The sequence below is a fragment of the Anas platyrhynchos genome, chromosome 1, assembly GCF_047663525.1.
Source record: "Anas platyrhynchos isolate ZD024472 breed Pekin duck chromosome 1, IASCAAS_PekinDuck_T2T, whole genome shotgun sequence".
NCBI lineage: Eukaryota > Metazoa > Chordata > Aves > Anseriformes > Anatidae > Anas > Anas platyrhynchos.
In genome coordinates this window covers 81,656,540-81,670,589 of record NC_092587.1, presented here as the reverse complement: position 1 = coordinate 81,670,589, position 14,050 = coordinate 81,656,540, and the positions used below count along the sequence as shown (strand labels likewise).

Genomic DNA, 14,050 nt, shown 5'->3' with positions numbered 1-14,050 from the left:
TTAGCTGTTGGAATATAAAAAAAAAAAAAAATCCAATTCAGAGAAAAACATCTAAGTGAATTCCACAAGATGCTTAGAAGCTTCTTTTCCATAGCTGGAAATAGAGTTTAAAATATTCTATTTTCAATTCTGTGTTGTAATAATGTTGTATATTTTAAACAGAGGAGAGCATTTGCCTGCTGTGAAGTGCATTGTGCTGTCTCGCTTAACACAAAATATTTTTCAAAATTATTCCAGTTACAGTGAAAGATAATGCATTGAAATATACATGCATATTCAAATACATGTTCACAGGTTTTGTAAACATTCTGACAGAGTAAAGTTAGCCCAACCATTCTGTATTCATATCTTATTCTCTATGGATATCCTTGTAAAAGGTAATGGGATCTTTCATAAAGGTCGCTATCAAATTCTATTTTAAATAATACCTTTTAGTTTCTATAACACAGATTCATATATCCACATTCATGGACCTAGATCATAGGTCTGTCTCAAGTGTTTATGTGGAACCAGGTCTACAGATATAGAAAATGTATTCAAGTCTAACATACTTTTCTTGTTATTTCCATTGGTGCTCAAAATCTGTTCTCTGAAAGACATACTTTTTTACATTTCCAAAATTCTACTGGTAAACTGAAGAAATACAAACTCACTTCAGCGTTCCCATTTTGGGGGAAATAAAAAAAATAATAAATGTAAATGGCTTCCTAAATCTGAATAGCATAAGTAAGAACAACTTGTTAACATACACCCTGGAAACTGTGAATGTTACTCATAAACAAATACCCTCACAGTGAATAATTCTTTCTTTGTATCTTCCTCAGGCACGCCAGATCTTAGACCTAACACCTGTGAAGGAGCTGGTGAGCCTGAAGTGGAATATGTATGGACGGCCCTATTTCTGTTTCCTGGCTTTATTCTATGTACTCTACATGGTCTGCTTCACTATGTGCTGTGTCTACCGGCCACTGAAAGCCCGAACAGGCAACAAAACAAGCAGTAGAGACAATACAATCTATGTCCAGAAAATGCTGCAGGTACTGTGTCAGTAGTAGTCAGGGCCCCACAGGCAGCATTGGGCAATTCCAATAATCACCTACTTAACTGGAAAGTCCAAGTATTCCCCAGTCCCCAGCTTTTGCAGCTGTCCTCCTTTTCTCTTGCCATCAGCTGACCTTCATCAATGAGGAACTCTGGGTATGGTCTGTTCTCTGTTGTTTGGCCTGGGATGGTTCCTGTGGTCTTGTCAGGCTTAGTCACATTTCTTACACTAACATTAGGTCTTCTTTTCCTGCCATCTATTTTAATTTCTTCTCACTCCTTTTTTCCTTTCAGGAATCATATATAACATATGAGGATGAGTTGAGGTTGGTGGGGGAGCTGATCACAGTGATTGGAGCTGTAGTAATTTTGATCCTTGAGGTAAGAGAAACAGTGAGCTCTGCAGTTTTGAACTTAATCTAGGCAGATTTTACCTACTGGACAAACAGGAGTTTGTCCTCAAAACTTGGTAAGGATTATTCAATAAGTCTAAATGCTTCGATATACATCTATGGCAGTTGACACTGTCAACAAAATCTATTAGGTGAAACAGATGGTGAGAGATTACTAGTAAAACTCCAGGTACAGAAGGAGTAATTAGATGGACTGGTTGCTATCAGATACTATCTGCAGGGTAATGTCAGAGATCCCATTAGCATCATCTGCAGTTCCAGCTGAATCCCAGCTGTTACATGAGATTCTTAGAGACTTTTTGTACTTACGTATTTGGGGATGCTGGGTAAAGTGATTCCTGTGGTTACATAGGAAAGTCTGTATTTAACTGGAGATCAGTGACTACATGAGCCTATAAAAGGAGCCTTACTCAACCAGAGTTCTGCAGAGGCCATGTCTAGGTAATCTTACCATGATTTTCAGAATTGTGATTTTAAAATTAAAAAAGAGATGAAGTTTTTAAAATGAAGCATATGACAAACACACGATTTTATTAGAATATGAAACTGTTATATAGAGAAAGCTCAAATGAAGATCTCAGGGAGAACTGAAATAAAATGGAGTTTACAAACTCCATTAAAAAAGGAAAAAAGAATGATTTCTCTCTGCTCATATATGTTCCAGAAGGACAGGTACTTATTTCCATGCTTGGACAGGACTCTATGACTCCCCTACAAGTAACACAGTGAGTCTGAAAAATACCAAGCTCCTCTGAGTTTACAAGTTTTTTGTTGTTGTTTTTTTTTTTGTTGTTTGTTTTTGTTTTTTTTTTTTTTTTTTTTTTTTTTGTCTTTTCTGAGGCTCAGCAGATCTGGTCTCTTCTCAGTAGTCCACAAGAACTTCAGGATCACAGCATGGTGATCTTCATAGCAAAGTCTCTCAATCTGACCAAGCATTCTCAGGTTTTCCAAGAAAAGGGCAGTATCTGCCTTATTCAAAAAGGCATCTGATTAATTCATTCTGTTTTTAAAGTAAATTTTCAGTCAAACTGTGAAGCAGTAAACAAAGCAGATACCGCTGGCTCCAAGACCCTTTTAAAATTAATGGTTACCATTATGTTTAATAGTATAACGCAATCTAAGTCCTAAAGTCAATAGGATGTCATTCTTAGATCCCAGATATCCTTAGAGTTGGAGCAGCGAAATACTTTGGACAAACCATCCTAGGAGGGCCTTTCCACATAATTGTGTAAGTACACCACCTTTTAAGTTCAATAAACTTACTGTTTCTCATTCCCTCCTGCACCTCCTACCTCCACTCCTCCAGTCTTCTGCCAGAAGAGTAACCTTCTCCATTCTCTTAAAGTATCGTTCCTCTTGATTTCTTTCTCTGACTGTGTATAAGAAGCCAGGTGAGTGTACAGGTAGAGCTGAGCATGCTGACTGGTTTCTGCTTATGAATTGATAGCTGTATGTGCCTGTCTTGGAATTTTTGGAAAGAAAAGATAAGCAAGGGTAAAAATTATTTACCGAACTATTTTCACTCTCTTCTTCCTTTGCAGTATCACATATGCTTGTATGATTCTGGTAACCATGGTAATGCGTCTCACCAGCACTACTGGTGAGGTGGTGCCCATGTCCTTTGCCCTGGTACTAGGATGGTGCAATGTCATGTACTTCGCACGAGGCTTCCAGATGCTTGGACCCTTTACCATCATGATCCAGAAGGTATAAGAAACAAATATGGGCTCATTGTGTACATCTTAGCACCTCTCTGCAGACAGGGAGATCTGAAAGAATATTTTTTCTCCCTCTGGACTTGCATTAATGCCAATTGTAAAGTCTGCATGAAGCATTTGGGAGTTTTGCATTCTCTCTGTAGTGGAGAAGCTTCCTTTAATACACTTATGGTCTTTGGAAATGGTTTACACGGGATTGCATGGTAACTTGGTGAAACAGCTGAGCCTTATGGCGGCTCTATCTTTGCTCTACAGATGATATTTGGAGATCTTATGCGCTTTTGTTGGCTCATGGCTGTGGTGATACTAGGCTTTGCATCAGGTGAGTCTACAAAAGGTAAACAGTGTTGTGTTACCCTCACAAATTGATAAGAATTAAGTGCAGTGGATTTTGGATTATTCTCTGGTCACCCCCTTAGTTATCTGGCAAAGGTGGTGATGATGTATAGTTCCTGTTTCTTTGAGTACGGTCTCTTTCCCAACACTGATTTCTGTTTGGTTTTCAACTCTTACTCTTTCCAGGATAGTATAAATTAGGACAACCCAGATAAATCCACATATATGTAAGTCAAAGTTTAAAAACACATTGCATTTGTGGTATTTATGTTTGGAAAATGGGATTAACATACATAGCTTTGTTCTATCCATGAAGAAGAAAAGAATGATATTTTTAAGGCATTTTGAGAGCAGATAAATAGAGTAATTCAGAGTAATTTTTAAATGGTGACCAGTGATTCTAGTCAGGGATTTGCCATTGTTATGCTGCATAGTGCACTTACATAGAAATATATGTAGCTCTTTCCCAGAACACCTAGTGTTGTCAGTTTTTGTTATAGGACCCTGTTGTTGCTCTTGGAATGTTATTCACATTTTAAAACTCTCTCTATATATATATGTATATATATTTATTTTTTTTTTCTCCTTGGTCTACTTTAGCTTTTTACATCATCTTCCAGACAGAGAACCCTGAAAACCTTGGGCAATTCTATAACTATCCCATGTCCTTGTTCACCACCTTTGAGCTGTTTCTCACTATAATTGATGGCCCTGCAAACTATGATGTGGACCTGCCTTTTATGTACAGTGTCGTATATTTTTCCTTTGCCGTCATTGCCACCCTCCTTATGCTCAACTTGCTAATTGCCATGATGGGTGACACCCACTGGAGAGTGGCCCATGAGCGGGATGAACTCTGGAGAGCCCAGGTAATCTAGGTGGGGGGGTTTCTCTGAATAAAAGTGGGGAAAATTTGTCCAGGAAAAATGTGCTAGACAGTGCAATTACTTACTTTACCGTCCCTGCAAAGAGAGAGGTAATTTAAAACCTTTCCCAGGTCTTCACATTGTTTGCGGACTTCTCATGTCTCAAAAAGCCATGTCCCTTTAATTCTACCTAACAGCTTCTGTACATCAGCCCCCAAATGTCTTCCATCCCTTTTATCAGTATGAACTTTCTGAGTGCAAGACCACTCGTCTGCAGATCTTCCTATGTGAAGCTACCTTCCAGTATATTTCTGTTATAGTAATATTTGTACCTTATTTACATAACAGATAAAAAAACTCATCCAGCCTTTCTTGTCCATCTTGTGTCTCCCTATCTGTTTCTTCACTAAGCATGGAATCAATCTCTTCTTAAATTAAATTGATGTTGCCTCTTTCTTACAAATCACATTCCCATGTAACTGAGAGTTAAATAATATAGAGATTGACTGGGAGAGAAATATAATGAAGGCTAATGGTTACAGGTAGGTAGGTTATGTCTTTAGATCCATTAAGAGAAGTTGGTCTGACTTGCTGAAGAGGCTAAGGATAATGCTGCCTTTTGATGAATTAAACCAGATCAATTATATAGCTGCTCAAGAGGAAAACCATTTCCTACTATTTTTCTGAAAGAAAACACAAGTCAAACAATTAACTGTAGTTGAGTGTCAAGGGTACTAGGTTCTGAAAATGGTTAAGGCTGATATAAACATTTTACTCTCATCTAGGTTGCAAATTAATTATCCTACATGTTGCCACAAAGTGTAAAAGCAAACAAGTTTAACAATGTTTGAAAAGCACCATTGTTTCCTCAAGTCATGGCACAGTTAGATCTAAAATTGTGAATTGTCCTCTAATAAAGAGTACTGTTTCTCTGTTTTTCCTTCATCTGCTCAGTACTCATAAAGCTGATAATTTAAAAAGAGAGAGTGATTTTTTTTTTTTTTCCTTTTTAAGTCATCTTAGTTATTGCTTTGTTTTGTTTGTTTTGTTATTTTTAAAGGTTGTTGCTACTACTGTCATGCTGGAACGGAAATTGCCACGGTGTCTCTGGCCTCGCTCCGGGATCTGTGGCCGGGAATATGGGCTAGGGGACCGATGGTATCTCAGGTGAGTTTTCTTCTAATGCACATAAGGATCCCAGAAGAAGCATTCAATGCATGGATACTAAAAAAGAGCCATTCCAAGTGCCTGGAGAGGAGTGTTTATAGTCCTTTTCTTCTAGAATACAGATCCCAGTCCATTTTATGTCTATTGGAGACAAGCAGTGTTCCCCTCAGAAAGTTCTGTTGTGCAATTCCTTGCATAAATTACTGCTATCCAATAATCCCAGGAGACATACCTCAGAAACTGCATGTCATCAGGCCTGATTTTTTTTTTCAAACTCTTTATAATGATTACAACAAAACAGTACTGCTATGCTTTGGTTATCTGTCCTTATGCATTGGATGCATGAAACAGCAGAGGCAGAAGCAATCAATTTGGTGCTCAACAGAAATGAACTGCAATTCAGATGACTGAAAAATAGGACAAGAATAATTAAAGATAAGCTTTCTTTCTGGTGTGAACCTGATAACTATAATATACTTAGTAAGGACTGCATCTGGTGACAAAGTCTCGGGTCCAGGATTTCCATTTAAGTCCTGAAATAACAGGCAAACTGTCTATAATCTAAATAACAAAAGATTCCTCACCATTTCTGATTTTACTCAACATTTCTACCAGCTTGAGAAAAGAATAAACATTGTTTGGTCAAGCATCCTTTCCCAGGGCTTCATCTTTTGCTGATAAAGCCAGAAGGGGGAGTGGTGGCTGTATGAAACAGGACTTTCTTCAGGTGTCAGCAGAGTACTGAGCCTTGTGCATTTTCAGGTTTGCTGGGCAGAACAGACAAATCTGGTGTTAACAATAAAGGCTTTAATTGCAAGGTGCAGAATATCACTTTGCAAGAGCAATATACCAGCAGCAGTTCTTCATGGGATGCAAAAAGAAAGGAGTGTTAGTGTGATCTACATGTAGTTCTGTCAAATGACATGTATGGTCTTTGTATATGGTATATATATTACATGTACATATATAGTATTCACGTGTCCCCATGTATATAGGGACAATATGTCCAAGTTTTAAGTAAAGCAGAGAAGGGTTGGTGGAAGTAGAACAGATAAATCAAAGTTCAGTAAAGTATAAATGACATCCTGAGCTTAACAAGTATCAAAGAAGGAAAGACAATGACAAAGGAAATAGATTAATATATTTGTATATAAAAAGGATCTGGAGATGGAGTCAAGTGGTCAGTTGCTTACAGATGTCAAAGTGGAAAAGGCAAATCATGACTAGGTAACAAAGTAAAGGACAGAAAATAAAAATGGAAAAGAGTACTGAATTCAGTGTCAGGAATGAAAGCCTAGAAAGGAGATTATTGTGCTGGTAATAACTGAGATGGTGAGGATAATTTTATGAGAGCATATGTTAAAGAGAGAAGAAAACTAAAAGAGCCATGCCTATTAATCATTTTCCTGTTTCTGCGTAGATGTTTTTGGGGTGGCTGGGTCTGTAAGCATATATCTGGAAGAGGCCTGCCTCATCATTTTGTTGGCACAATTGTACTTAATTCTGTTTATGTTTTTTATCCTCTCACAGAGTAGAAGACAGGGTTGATCCCAACAAACACAAGATGATGCGGTACACAGAAGCGTTTAAGGCTCATGATAGGGATAACTGTGACAAAGGTCCGGAAAAACTGGAAATTGACAGTAACATCTTGTACAAGAAGGAACTGCCTGCTCTGTCATTGTCACGGAACACATCAAGGATGAATTCTCACAGTGGCTGGGAAATCCTGAGGCGCAACACCTTCCACTCAATTCATGGAGAGGTCAATCATGCCATGGAGGAAGAGGTATATGATGTCTAAACCTCTCTTTTTTTTGTTCCTTTTTTTTAAATTGTTTTTATTTTTCCACTCCACAATGTAAATCTCATTTGCCACAGCAGTTGTCTCCTCCAGCTGTTCATACACACTCAAGCATGCTACAAATTCAACAGCCATGAAGAACTCTGCTTGTGCATTATGAATAGTTCATGGTGACTATGCTATGATATACAAATTCAGTCTTTTCTCTTCTACCTTTTAGGTGTCCCTGTTGTTGCACTAATATTTGCACCAAGTTGGTGGGCTTGTTGATCTAGGGCCTGTGGTTGTTTGCAATTCTTTGTAGTAACCTAGAGAAATGAGCAATAGAAGCCAGCACTGGGATTTCAACTATTTACAAAGAGACAAACAGTAAGACCTCTCCCAGAGTATAACATTTAGTATAATCTCTCCCTCCAGTCTTACAATATCCCTCACAATATCCTAGAGCTCTCATTGCAAATACACCTGGCTGAAGTACTGTTTTATGATTTAGTACAGAAATGAAAAACAAAACAACAAAAAAACATCTGTAACTAATCTCAAGAATGAAGGTAGTTGCTGACACTGTGATGATTACAAGGCCTGTAACTATTCAATCAGCATTCAGGCCTGCACAGATTTTGCCTTCTGAAGAATGAAAAACTCTTCAGAGAGCTGCATTCTAGCTGCATTTTCAACGTTGCTATCGTAGTAGGACTCCTCTGGTTTATGATTTTCATTTTTTATTTTATTATTTTATTATTTTTTCAACATAGGAATGCACTTTAAGCTGTGTGTTTGTTTGTTTGTTTGTTTGTTTAAGAAAGAAGTGATTTCTGTTCTTGGAAGGATCCTGAAAGATCTGAAGTGGGATTTTTTTTCCTATTGAGCAGATGATCTCTGAAGGTCCCTACCAACTGAACTATTCTATTCTATCCTGTTCTAGACCTGGTTAGGTGCCTTTCAGCAGTGTGTTATCAAGCACCAAAGTGAGCTGAAGCTTGCTTTTCCTTTCCTTGGAAGAGTAGGGTTCTGGACCATAGTGCTTTGACTTACTACTGAGCCACTGAATTCAGTCGTAGTAGTAAACTACAATATATCGGTGAATGAAATGAAGAAGAAATTTTGGATAGACAGATAAGAGCTATTGTAAAAGGAGTTCAGAAACTGGTGTTCGCACACACACATGAGAAGCCTCAAACTATCTAATACATGTCTAGGTCATCCATACAAACATGATGGTCACAGAATCACAGAATCACAGAATTTCTAGGTTGGAAGAGACCTCAAGATCATCGAGTCCAACCTCTAACCTAACACTAACAGTCCCCACTAAACCATATCCCTAAGTTCTACAATGATGTTTCAGTCTGTCAGTATGTCATCTGCCTAGGGCCACTTTAAGAAAAATAGAGAAATGCTCGGAGAAGTGGACTATCATTCCTGGGGTTTTAGCATTTTTAGGTTTCATTCCAATAGCAGAAGCGAGTGAAAATCAGCAGATGGTCTTAACATTTCCTTTCTGACTGTACCAATGACAGAACGTTTGTTTTTTAAGAAACCATGGATTGTAATCTAGCACTAGGCTTTGAGTCAAACCACCTTGTGATAAGCAAAGCAGACAACAAAAAAGCTGAATCCAGTGGATTTCTGATTGTTCTGCAATATCACTGCAAACACCTCCCACATCTCCTCTATTGCAGGTGTTGTAATAAGTGTCATGATCTTTGCAATTATGTGTATTTATTTAAATGTTGTCTTTCTATTTCTTGAATGTGTAGTTATATGAGACTGTCTCTCTGTACTTCAGCTGCATACCTTCTGAGCTGATACATTTTGTTGAATTGAAAGTTTTTTTTACTTAAGTGTTGTCAGCCCTTCCCTAAATATTTGGGGTTTGCACTGATGGTCTATGGATATGGAAACAATGTGGAGCATTAAGCAAAAATATGAATTGTTGCTCTAATTTTAGATAAATTTTCTTTCCAGTGAATGGGAAATAACAGGAAGGAAAGAACTGATGGCTTCCCCTCTACTCTCACAGTCTTTTCACTAGCTTGAAAAACTACAGAAATACATTTAAGATGGAGCTGACTGGCCATTTCTGCACAAGGACTCCTCTTTGTCATTATTTAACAATAATAATAATAATATAATAATAATAATAATAATAATAAAAACTAGTTTGACATATACACTGTGTAAACCCTGGCTCTAAGAATGCATTTGTGTTCTTCTTCATCACTTTAAACAGTAATGAAAATTTTGACCGTAGAACTCATAACAATATATTGACTTTGCAGGAGGCAAAACAGAACTCAGTTAACAGTGCTAGGCTTTTATAGACTTCTGTATTTGCCTTCCATAAGGAGAAAAAAAATCCCATATTTTTAAGGTAGTGCCTTTTTAAAAATTGCAGTCTGTAAGCATTAGATTTCAACATTTTTGCATAGAAACCATGCACAAAACAGCATTAAATCCGTGTAATTTATTTACATACATTTATTTATTTTAATCTGTGTAATATATTTGGACTCGCTTTATGTCAATAAGTGTAGAGAAAATATGGTAATTCTTGTGGTGTTTTAGAGATCAGTTTAGACCGATTCTATTCAAGCTCAGAGCTGAACAACAGCTATTGGAAAAAAATTTCAGGTGGTAAAGGTCAGCAGAAATAATGAAGACAAATATATTAAATTTAATTTGTAATTCTAGAATATCTACCCTTTTCTATTAGGGCATATACACACTTGCTGGGCCTATATGAATGTCAGGAGGCACCAGAAAAACATTGCATTGCTGGCTCAATGCAATCTATCTCAAACAGGGAAACAACAATGACTGTAGTAACACAAAAGGTAAAGCACTTTTGCTTTAATATTCTGCATGAATATGCTCCTTCAGGATTTGATCCAGTGTTTTGCATTTTGTGATGTAGATATAAACTAAAACTCCAAAGCAGTATTGCTCCTTTTTGGCGTTGAAAGGTATCTCCCTTATCCCTCTTGACAACATTGCAATGATTTCAAAACCAACATTCCTACCCTCCTTGAAACTGTTTATCTCAATCTATCTTCCAAACTACTGAAGTAACTTCTGAGTTTATGATAATGTATCAAGAATGAATGTTCTGATCCAGCTGCATGTATTAAAATGACAAATATTTTGCTGAAAATAAAAAATTTAAATACATGGACTGTCTTGTCTACTACTTTGTGTCTAAAATAAATATCATGGGATATATATATATTTTTTAATAGCAGTCATGGACATCAACTGACATAATATTTGGATCATCATGTTTGGGTCCAAGTTAAATTTTTGGATTAAATCCCTTTTTCCACAGCAATCTGCTTTGGAAATTCCATTATACAAAATCTGTGCAAAAGTTTTCACTGCAGCAAAAACTGCAGTACAAGCTCTCTTTGAAGAAGCCATATCTTTACATTGGTGTAATGATGTATATCAGAGGGTGAGGCAATAATGAGGTATAGTGAGGGGGAGGCATAGTCCTTGCTATAGCTGCTTACAGTAAAATGCATATAGAATTGTTAACAAATTGAAACATATTAGATATGAGTAGAATTGTTAACAAATTGAAACCGTAGTTTAATCAGGTTTGTATTTGCACTTTTTTTTTTTCTCATTTGCAATACCTAGCTTTACTTGCAGTAATATAAACTATGTTTCAGATTTTAATAATAAATACAATAACAAAACCATCTTTATCCATGTCTTAATAAACAAGAAAATAAGAAATAAACAAGTTAAAACAAGAAAACAAGAAATAAACAAGTTAAAACTACATGTTATATTTTTTTTTGGAAACTTTTCCAAATGAGAATAAACTTAGCAAATACCTGGTTCATATAAGATTGTGGTAATACTTATAGCCATTTACTATTGATTTTAAGAATTAGGTTATTTTTATTTCTGTAATGCTAGCATTTTAATCAAAGTCTCCTTTGTGCACAAAGAACTCTTTGGCAAGAGTTTTGAGCCTGCCTTGAGAAAGCTTGCAATGAAATTTGAGAGAAGAAACCTGTGATGATGTAAGCAAGAATTTCTGAGATGGGTGTTATGATCAGCCTCTGGTCTTGCTACTCTTTTATAATGGGTTGAAAATTGCAAACTGTGTAAGTTCTGCTGCTATTTTTCCCCTGCTGCAATAGAAGCATCTGTCTGCATACATGAAAAACTTGTTCTTAAGACTCATTAACAAAATACAATCTCAGTTAATTCTTTGCAAAGAAGAGGGACTTTAACCAACTAACATATCTCAGAAAGACGTGGAACTGGGAAATGAAATATTACCGTGTTTCTTAAGCTCAACTTGTCTATAACATCAGAATGAATGATTTAAAAAAGAAAAACAAAAACACTCTGAGATCTCTAAGCTGATCTATGAGTTTTCATATAATATACTAATAAATTAAAGCTACCAGGTGGACAATATTTGCAACATGTCCTAATTAACTATATTACTGATTATTAACTAAAGCTGGAGTGACAGCCACCTGGCAAAATCATTCTGTGCATTAATTGTAGCCCCACTTCTATCTGGGAGAAGGAAGGAAAGTTGAAGAAAGTGTAGTAGCTTCCTAGACTTTCTAAGGGGGCAGCTGGGAAAATAAAGCATCAACCAGATGAAAAAAGCTACACATTCATTGTCAGAAACATTGATTTCTGTAGCATCTTGAAAGAGAAATTATCAAACTGCCCAGTTACTTAAATGCAGAATATCTAAAGCTTTGCTTGAGTTGAATGAAGAATCTGCTGTAGATGTGGATTAAGGCTTTCTATAAACACATCCAGTTATAAAGGTATTAGTTGCTCTCTCCTGTTTCTGGCTATGTTCATTTAGAAAAATAAAAATTTTTATATAATAGGAAAATATGAGATACAATTCTGCATCAAAAACAATTTCATGGCAAAGGCTATGGATTAGAATAAACAATTGTGCCTTTCAGGAAATAATAGTAAATTACAGATTTTTTTCCTAGTGTAATTCTCATTTCTGTTGTAAATTCTTCTCTGGCTTTTCCTACTATATGTCTAATACATAATAGAAAATTCAACAACTTGCCATGAAAACCACTGAAAACCAGTTAGAGAGTAAATTGTTTTTTTAAATTTGTAAATTATCTCATTTCTGACCTTCAGAAATGATCATGACTACGAATGACAAGCCTATTATAAGATAAGGAGTGGCATGTTTGCTTTGTTTTTCCCTACTGCTGTGGAAAATAATCAGTTGTGTCTTCTCACAAATGCAGTCTTTTTAGAATTATGCACAGTGAGGACTACAACAGATGTAGTTTAGTTTGTCTCTCTTTCTCTCTCTCTCTTTTTTTTTTTTTTTTGAGTTAGATTTCCTTGCTTATTATTTTAAGCCTATATGTACTATTTTGTATAGCTTTTGTGTAGGGATCGGTGCATAAGTGGAGGTAACCCATAGACAAATACAGTTCTAGACTTCTGAGAACTGTATGTTATTTCAGGAGAAGCCTGTGACTATAGATTAAATTGATGAGTGTAAAGATATGTAGAAGAAGAATATCTGCTCCTTTATGGGTAGCTGGTTAAGGGCCTTTTCCAAGGCAGCAAGGGATAGTAAGAGAGGCAGGAAATTATGAGAACCAAGACTGGTCTATCGCGCTAATTTACAAGAGCAGGTGAGAATGTAGGAATGTTTATACCAACAGGGTTACCTGACTGAGGACTTCCAAGGTGGGAGACAGTTACAAGAAACAAGCCTTCCAGTCACACTAATTGATGGTCTAACAAGCTACAGGTGCCACTCCCAGGAAGGATGGAACTTGCAAATGTTGAGATTGCTCACAAAGGTGCCCTGGATTTGAAGGGTGCTGAAACTATAGAACTCTGAAAAGCCCTTAGAGGGAAAAGGGTGGAAGGACATGGTGGTGGTTCCAGAGGTAAGAGGTAGCAAGAGGAACAAAGAGGGGGTACGGGTAGAAAAGTGTACAAGAGAGATGGTGTCTGTAAAAAAAGACTGATCAGTATCCTTCTCTGCCTGAGCCCTGTGCCTTATCACCAGTCTGTCCTACCTTCTTATGTCTCTCATTAAATTGTTTTCCTAACTATCTCTCTGCATATTTGTACTCTTTCCCATGTGTACATGAGCTGAAAGGATTAAGTGCCAGCTACTGGTAAGACCTGGATGTGAATGACTGAACCTCAGTGCCAGCTACTGGGACCAGGTCAGGGAACAAACACCCTGCTGGCCTGTGGTGCCAGCTACTGGAGTGAGTGTGGGGGGTCTTAGCACCAGTCGCTGTGGAACCTGTGTGTATGTGAGTGGAATTGCTGCCAGCTACTGGAGTCAGACTAAGGGTGTAGGCACCCATGGACTGTGGTGCTAGCTACTGGAGCAAATGAAGATCATAACATCAGTCTTTAGAAGGACCCTGGTTGTCTGGATCTGAAAGGGGTCCTACAGACTTTGAGTCTGGAGTGCCAGCTACTGTGGGGATTGGTGTGACTGAAGTGGATGCCAGCTACAGAAGTCAGACTAGCAGAGTAAGTGCCACTGGCATATGGTGTCACTGGAGCGAGTAGCAGGGTCTCAGTGCCAGCTACTGGAATGATCCTATTTCAGCCACTGGGATGGGAGCAGCATGTGTTCCCAGACCAGCTCCTGAGGGGAAATGTCATAAGTAAGGTGAGTGAGGGGCTCTACACTGGTGGCTGGACCAAGGCATGGGT

General features: G+C 37.4%; 1 protein-coding gene across 6 annotated transcripts in view; it reads left to right on the top strand.

Moving 5' to 3' along the window:
* LOC101797054 (transient receptor potential cation channel subfamily V member 6) overlaps positions 1–10,516 on the top strand; it is a 31,277-nt gene extending 20,761 nt beyond the window's left edge. For 3 of the 6 annotated variants that reach the window (XM_005016447.6, XM_005016445.6, XM_072043209.1), the window contains 8 exons: positions 825–1,037; positions 1,336–1,422; positions 2,606–2,682; positions 2,996–3,161; positions 3,428–3,494; positions 4,109–4,377; positions 5,435–5,541; positions 7,072–10,516. In XM_005016447.6, the coding sequence (XP_005016504.1) occupies positions 825–1,037; positions 1,336–1,422; positions 2,606–2,682; positions 2,996–3,161; positions 3,428–3,494; positions 4,109–4,377; positions 5,435–5,541; positions 7,072–7,345 (1,260 nt within the window). In that variant the 3' untranslated portion in view covers positions 7,346–10,516. The remainder of the gene's footprint in view (positions 1–824; positions 1,038–1,335; positions 1,423–2,605; positions 2,683–2,995; positions 3,162–3,427; positions 3,495–4,108; positions 4,378–5,434; positions 5,542–7,071) is intronic. The other 3 variants (XM_005016449.6, XM_005016448.6, XM_005016446.6) reach the window with 2 other exon arrangements.
* Positions 10,517–14,050: the final 3,534 nt, after the last annotated feature.